At 41.7% G+C, this 16,822-nt stretch overlaps 1 protein-coding gene across 2 annotated transcripts in view; it reads left to right on the top strand.

The window, feature by feature from the left end:
- FGF13 (fibroblast growth factor 13) overlaps positions 1 to 14,496 on the top strand; it is a 102,447-nt gene extending 87,951 nt beyond the window's left edge. For both annotated transcript variants that reach the window (XM_010715216.2, XM_010715215.1), the window contains exons 4-5: positions 8,574 to 8,772; positions 9,972 to 14,496. In XM_010715216.2, the coding sequence (XP_010713518.1) occupies positions 8,574 to 8,772; positions 9,972 to 10,108 (336 nt within the window). In that variant the 3' untranslated portion in view covers positions 10,109 to 14,496. The remainder of the gene's footprint in view (positions 1 to 8,573; positions 8,773 to 9,971) is intronic.
- Positions 14,497 to 16,822: the final 2,326 nt, after the last annotated feature.

Genomic DNA, 16,822 nt, shown 5'->3' with positions numbered 1-16,822 from the left:
CAGAGGCTGTACAGGCTGTCAACTGGCTTACAGGTTGCCACAGAAGCAGCATTCCCTGTTGTCACCTTCCCCCAGGGGAAGAACTGTAGCACTTGTTCCGTTTCTTGCTCAGCTGCCATGCCCCCTCTCCAAAAAGGGAAATCTTTTTATTTTTTTTTCTCTCTCTCTTTCCTTTTTCCTATGGTATTCAAGGAGCATCCGCTGCTAAAAGGGTAATGTCCTGGCTTGTAATTAACCAAACAGATTTAGAGCCTGCTGCAAACAGAGATTAGATTATTGTTTCTTCAGCACCCTCAGATAAATCTGCATGAATTCATGGCTGACAGTCTGAAGGAGATCTCTTCCATCTCCTTATCCCAGGGCTGATGTCCTATATCTAGGCTGGCGCAGTAAATCCCACTCTCTTCCAATTAACTGGCTGATGTGAGTAGCAGGGCAGTGTTTGGTGGTGCAGCATTGCTGCCCATCCATCCTGCTGGACTTGGGGTATCCCAACCTGCTGCTGAACCCCATCCCAAGTTCTCTGTCCCCTGTGGCTCCTCATATCCCAAGTAACTGAAAACTGTGCTTTGGGGTGGTAAGGCCCTGGCACACAGAAAGGTCGTACTGCCCTTCTTGCCCTGTGCTCCCCGGTGATATTTAACAAATGCCAGCCAAGTCACCTTGTTCTAGGAACAAATTAACTTGCAGTGCTGCCCTGCACTCTGCAGCCCCAGCAGCAGCGTGGGATTCCCCCAGTGGCAGCAGTCATGTAGATGAATGCAAGAGTAATTGTGTAAAAGGGCTTCTGGGATGGGATTGTGTTTTCTTTGTCAGCTGTTCTTGCCAGCTTGCAGATGGCTGGGCCATGACAGGCTGAAGTCTCTTCATGCCACTTTCAGGAGACACCACATCTGCCTTGTTTTGAGTGAGCTGCTTGTGCTTTGCACCTCAGAGCTGCTCATTGCCTGCTGCTGGCTCTCCCTTTGGGTTTGCGTATCACCGCCTCATCAGGGCAACCAAATGGCAGCGGGTTGGCCATTAAAACAAGTGAGGTGCTGCAAGACTGTCTTTAACTGGGAGCAGAGCATAGTCTCAGTACTTTAAAAGGATTTTTCCACTTGGACTTACATATTTTTTTTAAAGTAGTGCATGGCACATGTAAGCTGAGGACACTGCTCAACAGCTGTGTCAGAGATTTGACAACAGCAGAATTTGATGTCAATTATAACTGCTAGAAATCTGATTGCAATGGCTGGCAGGTTATCTGTGAAATAATGGCTGTGTTCTAAAATAGGTTGCTAGCATCTTTGGTGCTTTCTGCTCTACTTCTGGGGGAAAAAAAGAGGTCCTATCTGCCTTCTGCTTCCATCACCGCTCCTTTAATTTTAAGTTTGGTTACACTGATGGATCAGAAGGTCAGAACCACCATAAAATTGGACTGTATTTATCAGAGACACAACTTTAAAAGATAGAGAACTTTTGTACGAATGCACATAATGAGGCTGAACAGCAAAGACCATTTTACTTTGTCATAAGACCAGTGACTGGAAATATCTCTACCTCGGTTATACAACTCAGTGGTACAGCCTCTTTTTAAATGTTGTGTTTCAGTTCTGGAAATGATAGAGAGGAAAAAATTGAAAGGATTCAGTGAAGGGTAATGAAAATGATTAGAGGCACAGAGAACTTTTCATATGAGGAGAGATTTAAAAAGATTAGGTCCGCTTAGTTAAGACGAGATGAATAAGCAGAGACATGATAGAGAGTTGGGAGGTAATGAATGGCACAGAAGAGGCACACTGTGTAATTTTATGTGCTGTTTTCCAAAATTAAAAGCAGAGAGAAGAAAGCTATATATTTAAAAAAAAAAAAAAAGTAGTTTGCTTATTATGAAAAACAACAATGGACACATTTTAAATATGTTTTCCGCAGTGCTGACTTCAGCCATGGAAGCCGCTGTTACAAGAAATGAAGATAATGAGCTTAGGAAAATGATGAGAAGGACAAAGTACTCTGGGGGAAATCCTGAGCCTGGTGGGAGGAGAGGGCAGTCCTGCTCCAGCGTTGGGTGGGAGCAAGATTCACCCTGCTTCAGTTCATCTGCTTGACTCAGTCACTTGGGAGAGGGACGATGGGAAGCTGCTGCAGATCAGATAGGTCTGGCAAGGTCACTGCCCAGAGAATGTTGGCAGCACGTACCCAGAGAAGAACACAAGATCAGAGTGTAGAAGACAGAGAACACATGCAGAGTGCTTCCATCTCCCATTTTTTTAGTAACTGGAGACTACCTTACCCAGAGGCTATGTATGTTAGTGTCAAGAGATTTCTCTTTCTAAAGAGAAAGAACAGCTTTTAAAACAGATTTATACATAGACTTTGTGTAGAGATTTTGAAGTGCTAGCAGAACTTCTGTATGTGTAAAGCAAGAAGAATTAGATGTGATGAAAAAACAGTAGGGCTTTCATACATATGCTGCTCTTCTCTTCCAGTCTGGCTTTAAGCCTTAAGATAACCCCCTGGGTGCTTACTGCTTCATGAACCTTCCCAAACCTTACAAAGTAGGCAGTGTTTAGAGACTAGTTTCTTTCTACCTTACTAGAATTTCACTGATTTTCAATTAGGACTGGAAAATCTGGTACCCTAAAGCCCCAGAAAGTTTAAAAAGGGCAAATGCAAGCATTAAAAGATATTAAAATATTTATAGAGTGATCATTCAGGAAACTGCAGGGGTTTCATAGAATCATAGAATCATTTGAGTTGAAAGAGATCTTTAAAGGTCATCTAGTTCAACTCTCTATTCTATGGATCCAGGATCATTAGAGGTGCACATGCTCAGCTCAGCACTAATGCGTTTGGGGGCAAAGTGGATATTCTTTCATATTCATACCAAGTAAATTATATCTCATAACTTTGTGGACCGGTTTAGGAATGGGACATGTGCTTGACATCTGCGAGGCATTCTCCAGGGCATTTTCCGGAACATCTAAACCTCACTGTAGATGTTATCTAACAAGATATATTTCCTCTGCATTATTCTGAAATGTGACTTCTTTCTGTATTTATCATGTGTTAGCTCTCTTGCCCCAGCTAAGGAGAGCTTTGGTTTAATCAACACAATTGTAGGGTTGAACTGTCACCCAAAGAACAATAATATGATCATCCATAGTTCCTATCTCAATTAAATTTCAGCACTCTTTAGAGTCATTGAGTCTTTTCCCTGGGGTCATCAGGCAGTACATCCATTGCACGAGCTGAGCACACTGAGTGGTGATGCACCACACTTTAAATAGGTATTTATTGATGTGCCCAAATGGCACTTAAAATATCCAGGCAAAGATAACTTGGACAAGTTTTCACAACTGAGTCACTGATAGGACTAGGAAAAAAAATGTAAAGACCAAAACTTAAGCCTGTAAATCTCAGTGTATGCGATAAATGTGTTTTCTACTTCAGTTCACTGCATGCGTTTTTCCCTGAGTTGTACCTTTGATTTGCTGTGCATGGGAACAGTGTCAAGGGAATAATTACAGGATCTTTTCAATGCTTTTCTCATAGATTCAGAGAATACTTAGTCACCACCTGAAATCACATTCTGGAGATGCTGGATATCCAGCTTCCTTGGGCTCCATTTTATTCTTTCTGGAATCTTTGTCCTAAAGCAATCTACACCACTGAGGTTTTTGTGCTTCACTTTATAAATTCCTGCTTATTACAGCATCCTAGACAGTTCCATGCACTGGAATTTGATTTTGGGGTACCTTTGACTTTGCATTTTCCAAGTGGGTTCACACATAGACAAAACAGCTGAGCACCTTGCTGCAACTGCTGCATGCAAACAGGATTGCAGATTTCCTAGTCAATCCTACAAGACCTATGCATGGTAATTGCTCCCACCCAAACCACAAGGATTCCTCACGATAGGTAAATTGAAGCAAAAAGGACAATGTTGTGGCACTGCGTCCTGTCTGTGGGAACTGCCATATATCTGATCCAGAATAAATTATTTCAGGTGAATTATAAGCTTCTGTCACTGTTGCAAACAGACTGTAGTGGCTTCACTTCAGAAATAACAGCTACTTTCTTCAGAGAGCGATCTCACATTGGTGATCTAAAAGCAGTTAGTTCTGATAACATAAAAATCGAAGTATTCACATTTTGTGCTGTTGGCATCACTGTACATTACGGGGTGAAGATACAGGGGACACACCCTGGAACTTCACATGCCGAGATGGAGGAAATCAATCTCTTAATAAAAAAAGGCAGGCTCACTGGTGCAGAAAATCACTACTCAGGAGCCTTAAAGTGGCTCCTTCAAAAATTCATGATTATAGAATGGAATCCTGGGCTATGGAATAGTCCTGCAAGAAATAAGGATATGGAGAAAAAAAAATCCAATTTTCAACATTAGATGGAGAAAATAAAGAATAAATCCCATATGCAAAGCCATTGGTTGCAAGGAATGTAATTCTATGTTCAATATGAACATAGAATTCTATGTGAGAACACTCTCCAAGTTTTCTATATACCCAATGCTTTTCCTGAATACTTTTCAAAGTTTTGGGTTGGTTGTGGTTTTGTTTTTTTTTTTTCATGCCACTTATACTAGTTCCATCTTAGTAAATACTTCTGATTATTTAGGCCAGCTGCCATTGGTAGCAATAAAGCATGCTACCTGTAGCAATATACAGAAATTTAACAATCAGTATTGACCCAATGACTTAAGCGTGCTGCTCTGTAAAGCATTTGGTCATGTTCCCTGCTGACAGTATCCACAACGTAAATGCAGTAAGCAATTAATAGCAGAGAGCATGCATCTTTGCCCTTCTAATCCATACTGTGTGTATAGCTGTCCTGAGAAGAGGCTTTCATTGCATGATGCAGCATTGCAAACTCTAAATACCCTCATTTAAAGCAGGTTCCACACTCCCTGTCTATGGGAGTCTGAATTCCTGTCTTACAATCATTTGAGGCCGTGATTTAATATTCAGTCCTGCAGTGTAGATGGCTGTGTTGGCTGATAATTTGGATGGTGTTTGGCTTGAAGTGTGACTTTTGCACAATTAGAGCAGGTAGAATGCCAGGGTTGCTTTTGCAGTATTTTAGCTCTCAGCTTCGGTAGACCTATAACACAGTTTTTGTATGGAAGAGACTGGATTATTTTAGATGTAATCTAGTCAGCTGCCTGGAAATACAGCCACTCTAAATGCAAGTTACAATGCCTTTTTACTATATTACCATACATCAAATGATTCCCTTTTTTAAAAAATTATTTTTCACGTATCTAATGCAGCTGCAGAACTATTCATGCAGGAACATTTCAGTAGTTCAGCTGATCAGCTCAGAGTCAAGAAGCAGCTTCTGACAGTTCATCCTGCTGCTTACTTAAGCATGGCTGAGTCACGACTACAGTGAATCCAGCATCTTCTTTAACTTTTATTTATTCATTCATTCATTGTTAAGGGTGCATGTGTGAGGGGCTTGGATGAGTTCATTGTACTGTCATGTAGGTGCCATTATCCCTGACTGCTGAGGTAAGCTGAGACTTGAAATACTCTTTCACACAAATACCTATTTTCTCTTCTGTTTTGTGTAGCAATATATTCATAATATTTGACACCTCACAATGCACTTCATTTTCAATAGAAGACATATTTCCCTTCAGGACAGCTGAAGGGAATTCTCCCAAGAATTAGAATTCTCTTGAAGATCTCCCAGCCTTAACTTGCCCTTTGTCAATGCTCTATCAAATAATTTATCACCGAAGACAACAGAATGGCCATTGTGTAGTTTGTTGCTCTGCACTATATTTTGAACTGATGTGCTGATAGAGGAGCCCTGGCCATGCCCAGTTGGGTTGGCACATAGAATCATAAAGTCATAGAATAATTAAGGTTGGAAAAGATCTCTAAGATCATCTAGTCCAAACATCCCCCTAGCATCAATAATGGTCACTAAACCATGTCCCTAAGAACCGCATCACTTGCTAAGCTCAGAAGAGTATGTTTTAATTGCAGTACCCCTAAATCAGGAGCACATCTGCCAGCATTCCTTAATGAAAGCTTTCTTTTGCAGTTCCCCTTCCACATTCTTTTTTTAATGAGTAGGAAAGGATCGTATTGTGTTAAATAAAAGGCAGGTGATGGATGGGAACAAACACCTGCAAAATGTAAGCTGCAGCATGGTATTTTGGTGCAAGCAGAGCAGCCATGTTGGATCACTGTTGTTTGGCAAGGAGAAAGCCCTTTCCACTGTGCAGCACCTTTTTGAAGCTACAGCCATAGCCTAGGAGTTAAGGAGAGGTCAATAAAGAAGAACGAGTGTGTGCTTGTGCCATGGTATTTAGGTTGTCTGCTGCAGTAGTGGAAAAATGGGAGGAAATTTGACCTGGTAACTGAGCACGTTATTGAATGGTGTCTGTGTCTGCATCTCACTGTTTGTCACAAGATATGGTTGTTGTTACTACTGAACTACGGGTTGCTGCAGGGAGAGGTGGCTATCTGTGGTGCTCAAGGTGATGCCAATTTGGGTTGGTGGGCATGAGCAGGCAGTGTCCAGCTGTACTTGGGCACTGCTGCAAGAAACTCATGGTGAATTCCACCACAAACCTCACAGCCAAGAGAAAAATCAAGAGCAAATGAGTTTTTTAGCATCTGCTTTGAGGGACTCTTGGCTACTGCTGTTTGTGCTGAGGTTCATTTGCTTCCTAAGAGAGCTGGAGTAAACACTGTGGATCTGTTTGCAATCTGCCCCTCTGCTGCTGCACACAAGTGGGGCCTTTTTTACCCAAAACAGCTCCAAATTACTGTACATAAACTGTAATCATCTGTCAGGAGCACTGTAGTTTTCTATTTTGCTGCTAATTGGATGATACGTTGGCAATAGTCTTTGTTAACATGGCTAGCACTGGGCAGGGTACAATGAGAGAAGGCTTTTATTTAGAAATGTTGCTAAAATACACTGAGTGTCTCCATTTGACAGCGATTGAAACCAATCGTCAATTAACTAAATAACAGCCAATTAGTTTGAAGGAAAAAGGAAGAAAATTGCTTACTTCTCATTCTTTGTTGAAGCAAATGCCAATCAGAGGATGAGAATTTTTTTCTTTCTCCTGTGAGAAGACAAAATGTGAAAAGATGTGCAGAAAAAGTTACTTTTTTTTTTTTAAATTAAATACTATCTTTTTCTCATACAAGAATATTTCAGAAACTAGATAAGAACATCTTAAGATCCTGAGACATTTAATTTCCTGTGATTTTTTTAAAATCAAAATTACAATCATTATGCAGGCACAATTTTTCTTCCTTTCCTTTGTGCTGCTGCCGGATACTTGAGCACAAGGACAGCTCTGCAGAAGCTAGCTGCCTGCACAAGAAAAGCCCAGCAAACAGCTATGGCTGCAAAAGCAATGTTGGGATAGTAACGTCTGCATCACCAGACAAGCCCTTCATCTTTCATATCCCATAGGTTTTAGGGGTCCATAAAATCATACAGAATCATAGAATCATTAAGGTTGGAAAAGACCACTAAGATCATCAAGTCCAACCATCAACCCATCCCCAACGTGCCCACCAATCCTTGTCACTCAGTGTCACATCATAGCTGAGACCTCATCAAAAGTTATCCTGCTACAAAACTTGCAGCACCCAGAGACCCCAGGAAGAGTGGAGTGGTTCCATCACCCTGGCATCTTGGTCTTAGCTCCATCCCATGTTTCATGCCTGCATCCTAACCTGCTTAGAAACATAGAATCATTAAGGTTGTAAAAGACCTCTAAGATCATCCAGCCCAAGCGTCAACCCATCACTATCATAAATGGATAATAATGCCAAAAGGTACTGACTGAGTGCAGACCACTGCATGGTGAAAACCAGAGGATCAAGGCTCTCTCCTGGTTTGCTGCTCCTTATGTTAGCTGTTAGCTTGGTACCATCTCAAAAAAAGCAGTGCAGTTCAACACAAAGGCTAACTCTTGATCGTACGTGCTGTAAGTGCAGTGCTATTTAGCTCATGTCTGTCCCCAGGCAGAAGCTGATGTCTGCAGTGGGTCTCTGACAGCAATTGATGCACTGAGCAGAGGAAGAGCAAAGCTTAGAGCAAAGAAACAGCTGCTACAAGCTGCCTCAATATTGCTGGGTTAGTAGAAAACCATTTACTCATCAAAACCTGGCTTTGAATTTTTATTGCACTCTCCTCCTGAGCAGTTAAGGCCAGAAGTTAATGCACAGAGGCATAACGTGGCCGTGCTATTTGCCTGCAAAGCTGGACTGCAGCGGGCCCCGTGGGGCTGCCATCAGGACCAGGCCTACCTGATAGCTTTTAGTTGCATCAGTCGATAATTCTTCACTTAGACTTTTTGCTCAGTGTTCAAAAAGATTTTATTCTGCTACTTTGAGCTGCTCGCGGTGTCGTTTCATGGGATTCAAATTGTGTTAGTCTGTTGCTAGTACTTCCAAGGCCAGTGTTCTAAATTGGATAGCAGAGGGTAGGAGGTATGTTTTTTAATTGTCAGAAAAGCAATGAATATTGGATTCTCTTGTATTAACTGATGGGAGACTCTGCATTGCACGTATTGATCTTTTACTTTCTTGCAGGAACATTTTACACCTGAATGCAAGTTCAAAGAATCAGTATTTGAAAACTACTACGTAACATATTCTTCGATGATCTATAGACAGCAACAGTCTGGCCGGGGTTGGTATTTGGGTCTTAACAAGGAAGGAGAAATAATGAAAGGAAACCACGTGAAGAAAAATAAACCTGCAGCACACTTTCTTCCAAAACCATTAAAAGGTAATTTCTTGGCTTTGCTCCATCTACCTGAACTGACTTTGTATTGTCAGGGATGTTTAATTGCCGTGCATACATATTTGAAGGGTACAGCTAACTATATAACAAAGGTATAATATTCTGTAACACGCTCTCAGTGTAACCTGCTTTTTTTTTTTAATGCTTCTCTACATCTGCCTTTCTCTCATCTAACTAGATATATACATTAGTTTCTTTGTGCCCACATTCCACAGCATCTCTGTTACAACTAATGAAGGCATTGCTTGGAATAGCCCAAGCATTTACACAGCCATTACCAACTTGCTGTATATCTTGTCAATCTGTGCTATATATTACAGGATGTTTGTCTATTTTTGCCTGGGATAAAGCTGCAGTGTGCAGTGCTTATTCAACCACAATTAATGTGGCATCAGCATGTGTCATTAATGGTAATAATGCATGTGGCATACATATCTTGCTGTGTATTAAAAGCCAGGAGTCATCCCTGGAGCATCTGAATCAGTGCTGTGCTCAGACTCGGATTCTTCTTTGGTTAATGCAATGTGAGAAAATATCTTCATCATTGTGTTCTCCAGAAAAAACTTCCACGAGCTCCTCCCTTGTGAGCATGAAGCTCTTCACTTCTGGGTTATGCTGTTAAGACACCTTTTAAGGCAGTGTCATTCTGAAATCAGAGGGGATATTTCTAAGGTGCACGCCCTTGGGTAGGTTCCAGACTAGTTTGGCAATCTACATTTAGGAGCAGGTTTTATGCAACTGACACTGCGGTTGATCTTCATTATGTGTATGAATGCAAAGGAAGCAGAAGGCTGAAAAACCATTTTTACACTCTTCAGCTTGGTCTGTGTACACAAGTAATAGGCCAGATCACAGCTGTTAGCAGTGCTCTTTCACCATTGGTAAGGAAATGCTAGTTTATATCAGCTCGCATCTATCTTGCTAAGCTTTGCAAGTGCGGTGGGTAGGTGGGTGATTTAACTGGGAGAAAAGGTAACTAGGGTTTGTTTTTCCCTTTCTAAAATGTCATTCCCTTTAAGAGGAGCTTGGAATTTCTTAGGGTTTTTTTAAATGGAAGCTGTATTTTTTTAATTCACTCCTTATGTTGCTCACTGCGGAATGAAAAGTCTGGACGTTTAGTAGCTGGACGTTGCACCAAGAGACTGTACAGCATGCTGATGTGCTACCTCTCTTTTGCTTTGCAGTGGCCATGTACAAAGAGCCTTCTCTCCACGATCTCACAGAGTTCTCAAGATCTGGAAGTGGGACCCCAACAAAGAGCAGAAGTGTTTCAGGAGTGCTAAATGGGGGTAAATCCATGAGCCAAAACGAATCAACGTAGCCAGGTTAAGGCAAGCCAAGTGCTCTCTAAACAGAACCTTACCTCTGGATGCAGTTGAATTCTTACTAGCAGTCTTTCATCCAAATGTTCAATTGCCCAGGACAAGCCACCGAACTTGCATAGGTCACTCGTTTATCAGCCATTAGATCTACTGGTTGTCAAAGGATATACCCCAATAATGTAGAATATGCTTGTGCATATCACAAGGCACTTGGATAGCCAGCAAACATAACTGTGGATTAAATCTCGGAGAAGAGGTGTCCAGATCTTTCTCTCTCTCTCTTTTTCTCTCTCTCTTTCTCTCTCTCTCCTATGCTTTGTGGAATACGAAACAAAAACATTTCACAGCATTCACTGCTGATAAGAATTTGCTTTCCAACTAAGAAAAAGACCACTTTTGCTCTTCAAAGGAAATTTTAATGCTTATATGTTTTATAGGGGAAACAAAAAACAAATATGTAAACTCTGTTGTTTCCTTGGCTTACAGTTTTATATCTAAGGCTTGATAAAAAGATGTATCCTTTAATTTGAAATAGTGCAACTTTTTGATTTCTGAACTCCAATGGGTCTTTAAAGCTATGTCTTTCAAAAAATAATTAAAAATTCAGGGTTGGAACTGAGAGTTGGTGTCTCAGGCTCTAGCAAACAGTGTTCTTGTGGTTTTAAACACAACGAAATATAAATTTTTATAGATTTGTAGTTTCTGGTAAAGTTCTTGTGCTAACCCCAGTCTGTAGGAACTGAAATGTTTTGTTATCCCAAGTGGAAGTTGACAGAAAGGGATAAAATTATCCTCCAGTGTAGATTTCTCTTAATTCCATTTTGTGTGTCATGTTAAACTATTGTTGTGGCTTCTTTTCTAAAGACAGAAACTGTGGAATTAAGGTGACTTAATTTTTTATAAGAAACGTCTTATTTGTAAAAGTCCTTCTTTCACTGTAATGGGCACGTGAATATTGTGTAGGAGGAAGCGTTAGGACAGGTTACCCCTAAACAACATATACTTATACATGCTATTGGAAACAATTGTTTAAAAAAATTGTAGTTAGGTTTCCATTTAGGTCATCATGTCTGTTGCATGGGAGAAAGTTGGAATATTGGCCTAGAGTTGCATGATGTGTAAGATTTTGTGCATTAATCATCGTTGGATTCTGTGCTCCAAAACTGACATAGTTCTGTACAGGCAGCTTTCTGCCTTGTACAAAAGAGTTGTTTATTATTTATTGTATACACAACCATGCACTGAATAAACTATTTATATTAAGATGTACTTTTTAAAAAAGCTTGTTTGATTATATGATGTACATCAACGATTAATTTCAAGGGAAAAGGTTGGCAATTAAATTATAAAATTATAAAAGATACTGTAATTAATGTTCAGAATCTTTCTATTTAGCAAGTTATTCCCTTGTGACTCCGTACTCCATATGAATGAGAAAACATTCTTCCTTTTGGATATTGTTAGAACTGGTCTTATACGCCCAGCTGAGATACTCAAAACACAGTGACTACTAAGTGCCACAAAGTCTGGGTAACAGCCCCTTGGCTGCACGCTGTTGGAGCCTCAGTGAACCGCTCTCCTCTGCTTTGAGCTTCTCCAGCTTCTCTGTGTCTGTTCTCCTTGTTAGGCTTCCTTAGTGCAGCCACATAGCGCTACCTCGCAGCACACCTCCCCAGAGCCCTCAGTACAGGGGGACCCAAAAAGATCTGGTGAGTTCAGGACTGCTCGTGTCAGGGTGGCACCTTGAGGATGCTCCCTTGAGTTCCCTGAGCATCGCTGTAGGCACTCATCGGGGCCGGCTCGTCTGGTCTTGAGGAAATGGGCTACCATGCCTCCTGCATTTGTGCACATGTTCTGGAGAGAAAATGTACTTCTCTCCCAAGTTTTCTCTCCAAAAGCATCAACGAGAACTTTTCTACAGTGTCCATACAGTCCTGACAGGCAAGCTTCACTCATCAAGGTGTTTCAGTAAGACCTAGGAGGAACAGGTTCTCATCATGGGTGGCTGAAGAAGCAAGTCTGGAAGGGAATCATGGAAAGGGAGACAAAAAGCTGCCTGTAAGTGTTAGTCTGACATTAAAAACAGATATTCTGCTGTCTAGTATGTCTCCTTCCCTCCTGAACAAGCGGGGACAATTAGGGTTTTTTATGAACGTCAGGGCTGAGAAAAGAGAGAAGGAGATTGTTTCGCATCAAACTCCCAAATTTGTTCTTTATGCTCTTGCATAAACTCCTCTGTTGGAGCAAGGTATTGCCCTCCCCACATAACACCATTGTGGTGACCTTCAGAGGACCCGGGATCCTCATATCAACCTTTGCTGAAGGATGAAGAAGGTGGGGGAGCACAACCACGAAAGTCATTAAAAAATTGAAGATGTGCCCTGTGATTGTTTCTGGGGTTTTGATATTTCAGTGGGTCTGGAGCATTTTTTCTCTTCAGCTAATTGTGCTTTGCCTTCATGAAGCATTTTCTTAACCCTCACAGCCAAGAAAATCAGACTCATTGGGATGCATGTTCCAAAAAAAGGAGTCAGAGTGCCTTAGGAACATAAAACCTGATTAAAGGTAGGCATTGTTGTGCCAAAGCTAGCTAGACATTTTGTTCAATGCCATGTTTATTATCCTAAGGTAACTGGAGGTCTGCTGCTTTGCTTGATAGCTGCAGCCTTGCAACTCCCCATCCCGAATGTCTCCAACCTTGAAGGTCAACTGCAGCAAAGGAAAAATGCTCATCTCCCAAATTGTCGCTTCTGAAAGACCCACTTTTCATTATTGACACTGTCATCAGTAAGCATTCGCTATCAAGTCCTTAGTTTCAAAAGTTTCTAATATAGCAGGCTAGCAAAGCCCACTCTTGGGTTAAAGACAAGGAGAAATGTATGGTGATAGATGAACCATAAGCAGCTTTTTCTAAAAATTTCTGGTAAACCTGTTAAAATTATCTCTTTCAGATTTGTAGACTGGAAAGGGAAACCCTTGATAGCATCCTGCAGTAGACAAAAGCTCATATACAGTATAGGCAAAGTGGGAGATTATTTTACAAGTAGTCTGTGGAGCCACAGAATGAGAGAAATGCAGTAAAACGTGCCTTTGCAGACAGTGATGTGAAGGTGATACTCTGACCCAGCCAGCAAAGACCCTTGAGTAGACAGGAGTTTGGCTTCAGCAAAGGAACTTCAGGAGTTAGACTCAAGTATTTATTTATCTTCCTCCTTCTGCACGTGTAGATTGGCCCATTAAACAGGTAATTCTTGAGTCATACATTCATTTAAGAAGCCTGCTAGATGTTGGAAAAGTATCTATATCAGATAGCTGTCTGTGAAAAGAAAACTTACAGCCACTTTGCTCTGCCATATGTACCTGTGCAAGTGCAGTAGGATGCATGCCTGGAATAAAGACAAACCGAGCCTTGTACTGGCTGTGAGCCACCAACCACCTGCAGAAGGTTTGCTCTCGGGCCCTTCTTTATTGCAGTGTGATGGCTTATACCTCTCAGCTGCCATTTTGTTTGTCCCTGCCTCCCCACCAATGTGACCACACTCTGTGTGGCATACCATGAGCCTGGATTTGACTCAGGAGATGCAAAACTGGTACGGTGGCTTTTTGATTCACGTGGGCTTCCTCAGGCAAAGGCCCAGAGCCACTGTGGGCAGAGGCCTTATGAAAGGCTGACAAACATTGCCTGCCAACCCAACAGGAATCAGGTCACCCGTGAAAGTGGAGGAAAACTGCTAGGAGCACAACTATTGTGGGGCAAAACCTGTGCCTCTTTGAGATCCACCTATCACGGCTACTTTCTCTGAGGTCTCTGCAGGGGACTTGAACATTGCCTTCTCTGTCTGGTTTTGGGGTAAGGGAAGATGGCAAGAGCTCTTCTCTGCATCACAGAGAGATCTTTAATTTCCTTCTTCTTTCTTTTTTTATTTTGCTTTATTTTAATTTACCTCATGCTACCTCACAGCATGGTTGCATCTCCATAGCCCCTTGCTCAGACACGTTCATCGCTGGCACGATGGAAGACAATTCCCTATTTGGGGAAAACACCTCCAGGTTCCCCCCAAGAAGAACGATGCCCCTTCTGCAGCACTGTCTGGTGTCCCCACCGCTGGTTTCCAGCCCACAGGCCAGGGTTTCCAGTGGGATAAAGGTGGTGTAATGAGCTCAGGGATGCTGTGGTATGTCAGGCCTCTCGGCAGCTGAGCAACAGTGTGAGAGCCAGGTCTGACAGAGCTCTGCTGTGTCTTGAGTATCTCTGCATGGAGACCAGAGCCACCTCTAACGGTTTTAAACATCTCCCTGACATATCCTTAACCAGGACACTTTTGCAGGACAGAATCTGTATGTAACAACCTCCTATCTTCTAATAAATAAGTCTCTCTAAAACAGATTCCTCTTTGTCTGGGCTCTGATTTTTATCACTGCATGTATTTAAGGGCTTTCCATCCCAGCACTGCTGCATTACACCATTGCTTTCACTGAGATAAAGACCCTACTGTAGTAATACAGTCTTTTATGTCCCTTTGAATGAGAGTTGGGTGACCTCAGTGGTCAAGGCACACAGATGAGCCCTCCAGTTGCTGTAACATAGATACAGGCCATGGAAGACACAGAACATGTGAAGAGTTTTAGCAGCTCATGAAATGTCTTCAGTGAGCCCTGGAGTTCAGCTTCGTGCATGGTGTAAGGACAAGACAAAGCACCATGTTTTTGTTCAACTTGGGCACTCAAGAAGGCAGTGATGTAAAAGAATAGCAAAAAGCCCACTGAGAATAGGTTTGTTTCTACTTACAATGTGATTTGTTCTAAAGAGCAGAAACTTCAGGCTTTTTTCCATTTCTTTTGGGAGAATACATTCTTGAGAATGTCCAAACTCAGATCATAGCTTAAAATTTAGAAAAAAATAACTGGAATAAATGAGCAGAGCTGTGGGATCTGACCCTTCCAGGCAGGTGGGCAGCAATGTTCTTGCCTTTTAGAAAGCAGGGTCTTGAAACAAGCTTGTTTTTGCTGCTTAATTTTATTGCAGGTCTGCTCTGCTAGCGGAGCTCACCCTGATTTGGGAACATGCCATGGCATAGGGAGGGTGGATATGGGGAATGACACAGTCACCCTGCCCTACTGCAGCTCCCCTCATGGGGAAGCTAAAATATTAAAGTAAAACCTAAATTTGAAACACATTTTACATTAATCAGGGAAATTGAAGTAATAAATTATTCCATCTCATCAGAAATGGAAGACAGTTTATAGGGTTCCCTTCAAAGATCATTATTAATAACACAGAAGATAAGATTCTCAAATACCACCTATGGAAAATTACTTTCAAGCACCCACAGGCCATGTTTTTTCCTCAAATCATATATTTGGCATTTCTCACCTAAATTCAACAACTGGAGGGGCAGGATGAATGTCTTTGTCTTGCATGGGCCACCCAACATTGCATATATTTTTCACACTTTTTCTGAGCTTGTCCCCTTGCTGAGGACAGAGCCACTGGTCCACCCCCACCCAGGGACCATGCAGCAGCATGGGGAGGGCCGTGGCTGGTGCATGTTAAAATTAATTCATTAACAAATAGACTGCAAAGCTCCAGAAAGTAATTTGTCATGATTCACTACCCACGCCTTGAAGAAAACGAAGGTACAAACAAAAGCCCTATCCAACCAGGGTGAACAGAGTTATTTATTTATTTTTGCCTTTTGCATATTGATTTAATTCTATTATGGGACCTGTTTTCACAAAGCAAGGCCATGCATGTGGAGTGAAGGCACAGACCCCATTGTCCAAAGCTTTGCAGCAAGGAGATTTTGTACACACAAATATCACTATGTGTATTTTGATGGAAACCATACTGAGAGCTGGAATACAGAGCTATCTTGGAGGCCTGAGCCAGAGTCACTGAAAACTGTCTTCCTACTGTCAGCTCAGGATCAGCCCTAAAAACAAAAATGTAAGGGACAAAAATCCGTGGAAGGAAAAGGTTACAGACATTTTCTCAAGGAGAACAGGAAAAAGAACGTGAGGGGAAGAGTTTACCAGAATTATGTAGATGAAGAACACTTGGGGCATCCCTATAGCTGCATGTACACAAGTTCCAAGGGAGCGGCAATGGGAATAAATTGCAGAAGGAAACTGATTCCTCTTTGGGGTAGTTCTGGTGACAGCAGAACTCAGGTTAGTGTATGCATAAGGCTGTGAACAAATATCACACTCAGGCTCCTCCAAATCACTGCTCTAGCTCTACAAAGATATTTTAGACTGATGCTTACAATGAAAACAGGCAGGGAGATGGAGGAGGTGATAAAGCCTAAAGATCACTCCCCAGGAGAGGCAACAAAGTCATTGCCTCTCATTGACATTGTGTCCCATGGCAAAATACTGCTGCACAGTTCAGACCTCTCTGCTGTGGATGTCTCAATGCCCCATCTTAATCTCAGCTGCAGAATACTCTATGGGCTCTGGAAAGTCTGGAGTGCCATGTTGATTTAAAGTACCTTTATCGAGAGCAGCACTGCTGAAGGAGCTCAGACATTACCTCATGCATAAGTATGTTGTAGTGGTTAATCTGTGAAATATTTTTAGATAACAAAATTAACCGGTTCAAAACTTAATTAATCCTATTTCTTTCCCAAATGGCTTCCTTCAAATAGTACTTGAAATAGTTTTACTTTCCCCCATTGTCTGCCTAATACACTGATGAACTTTTCCTTCTGAGC

The sequence above is a fragment of the Meleagris gallopavo genome, chromosome 9, assembly GCF_000146605.3.
Source record: "Meleagris gallopavo isolate NT-WF06-2002-E0010 breed Aviagen turkey brand Nicholas breeding stock chromosome 9, Turkey_5.1, whole genome shotgun sequence".
Taxonomy (NCBI): Eukaryota; Metazoa; Chordata; class Aves; order Galliformes; family Phasianidae; genus Meleagris; species Meleagris gallopavo.
This window is presented reverse-complemented; position numbering and strand designations above follow the sequence as displayed.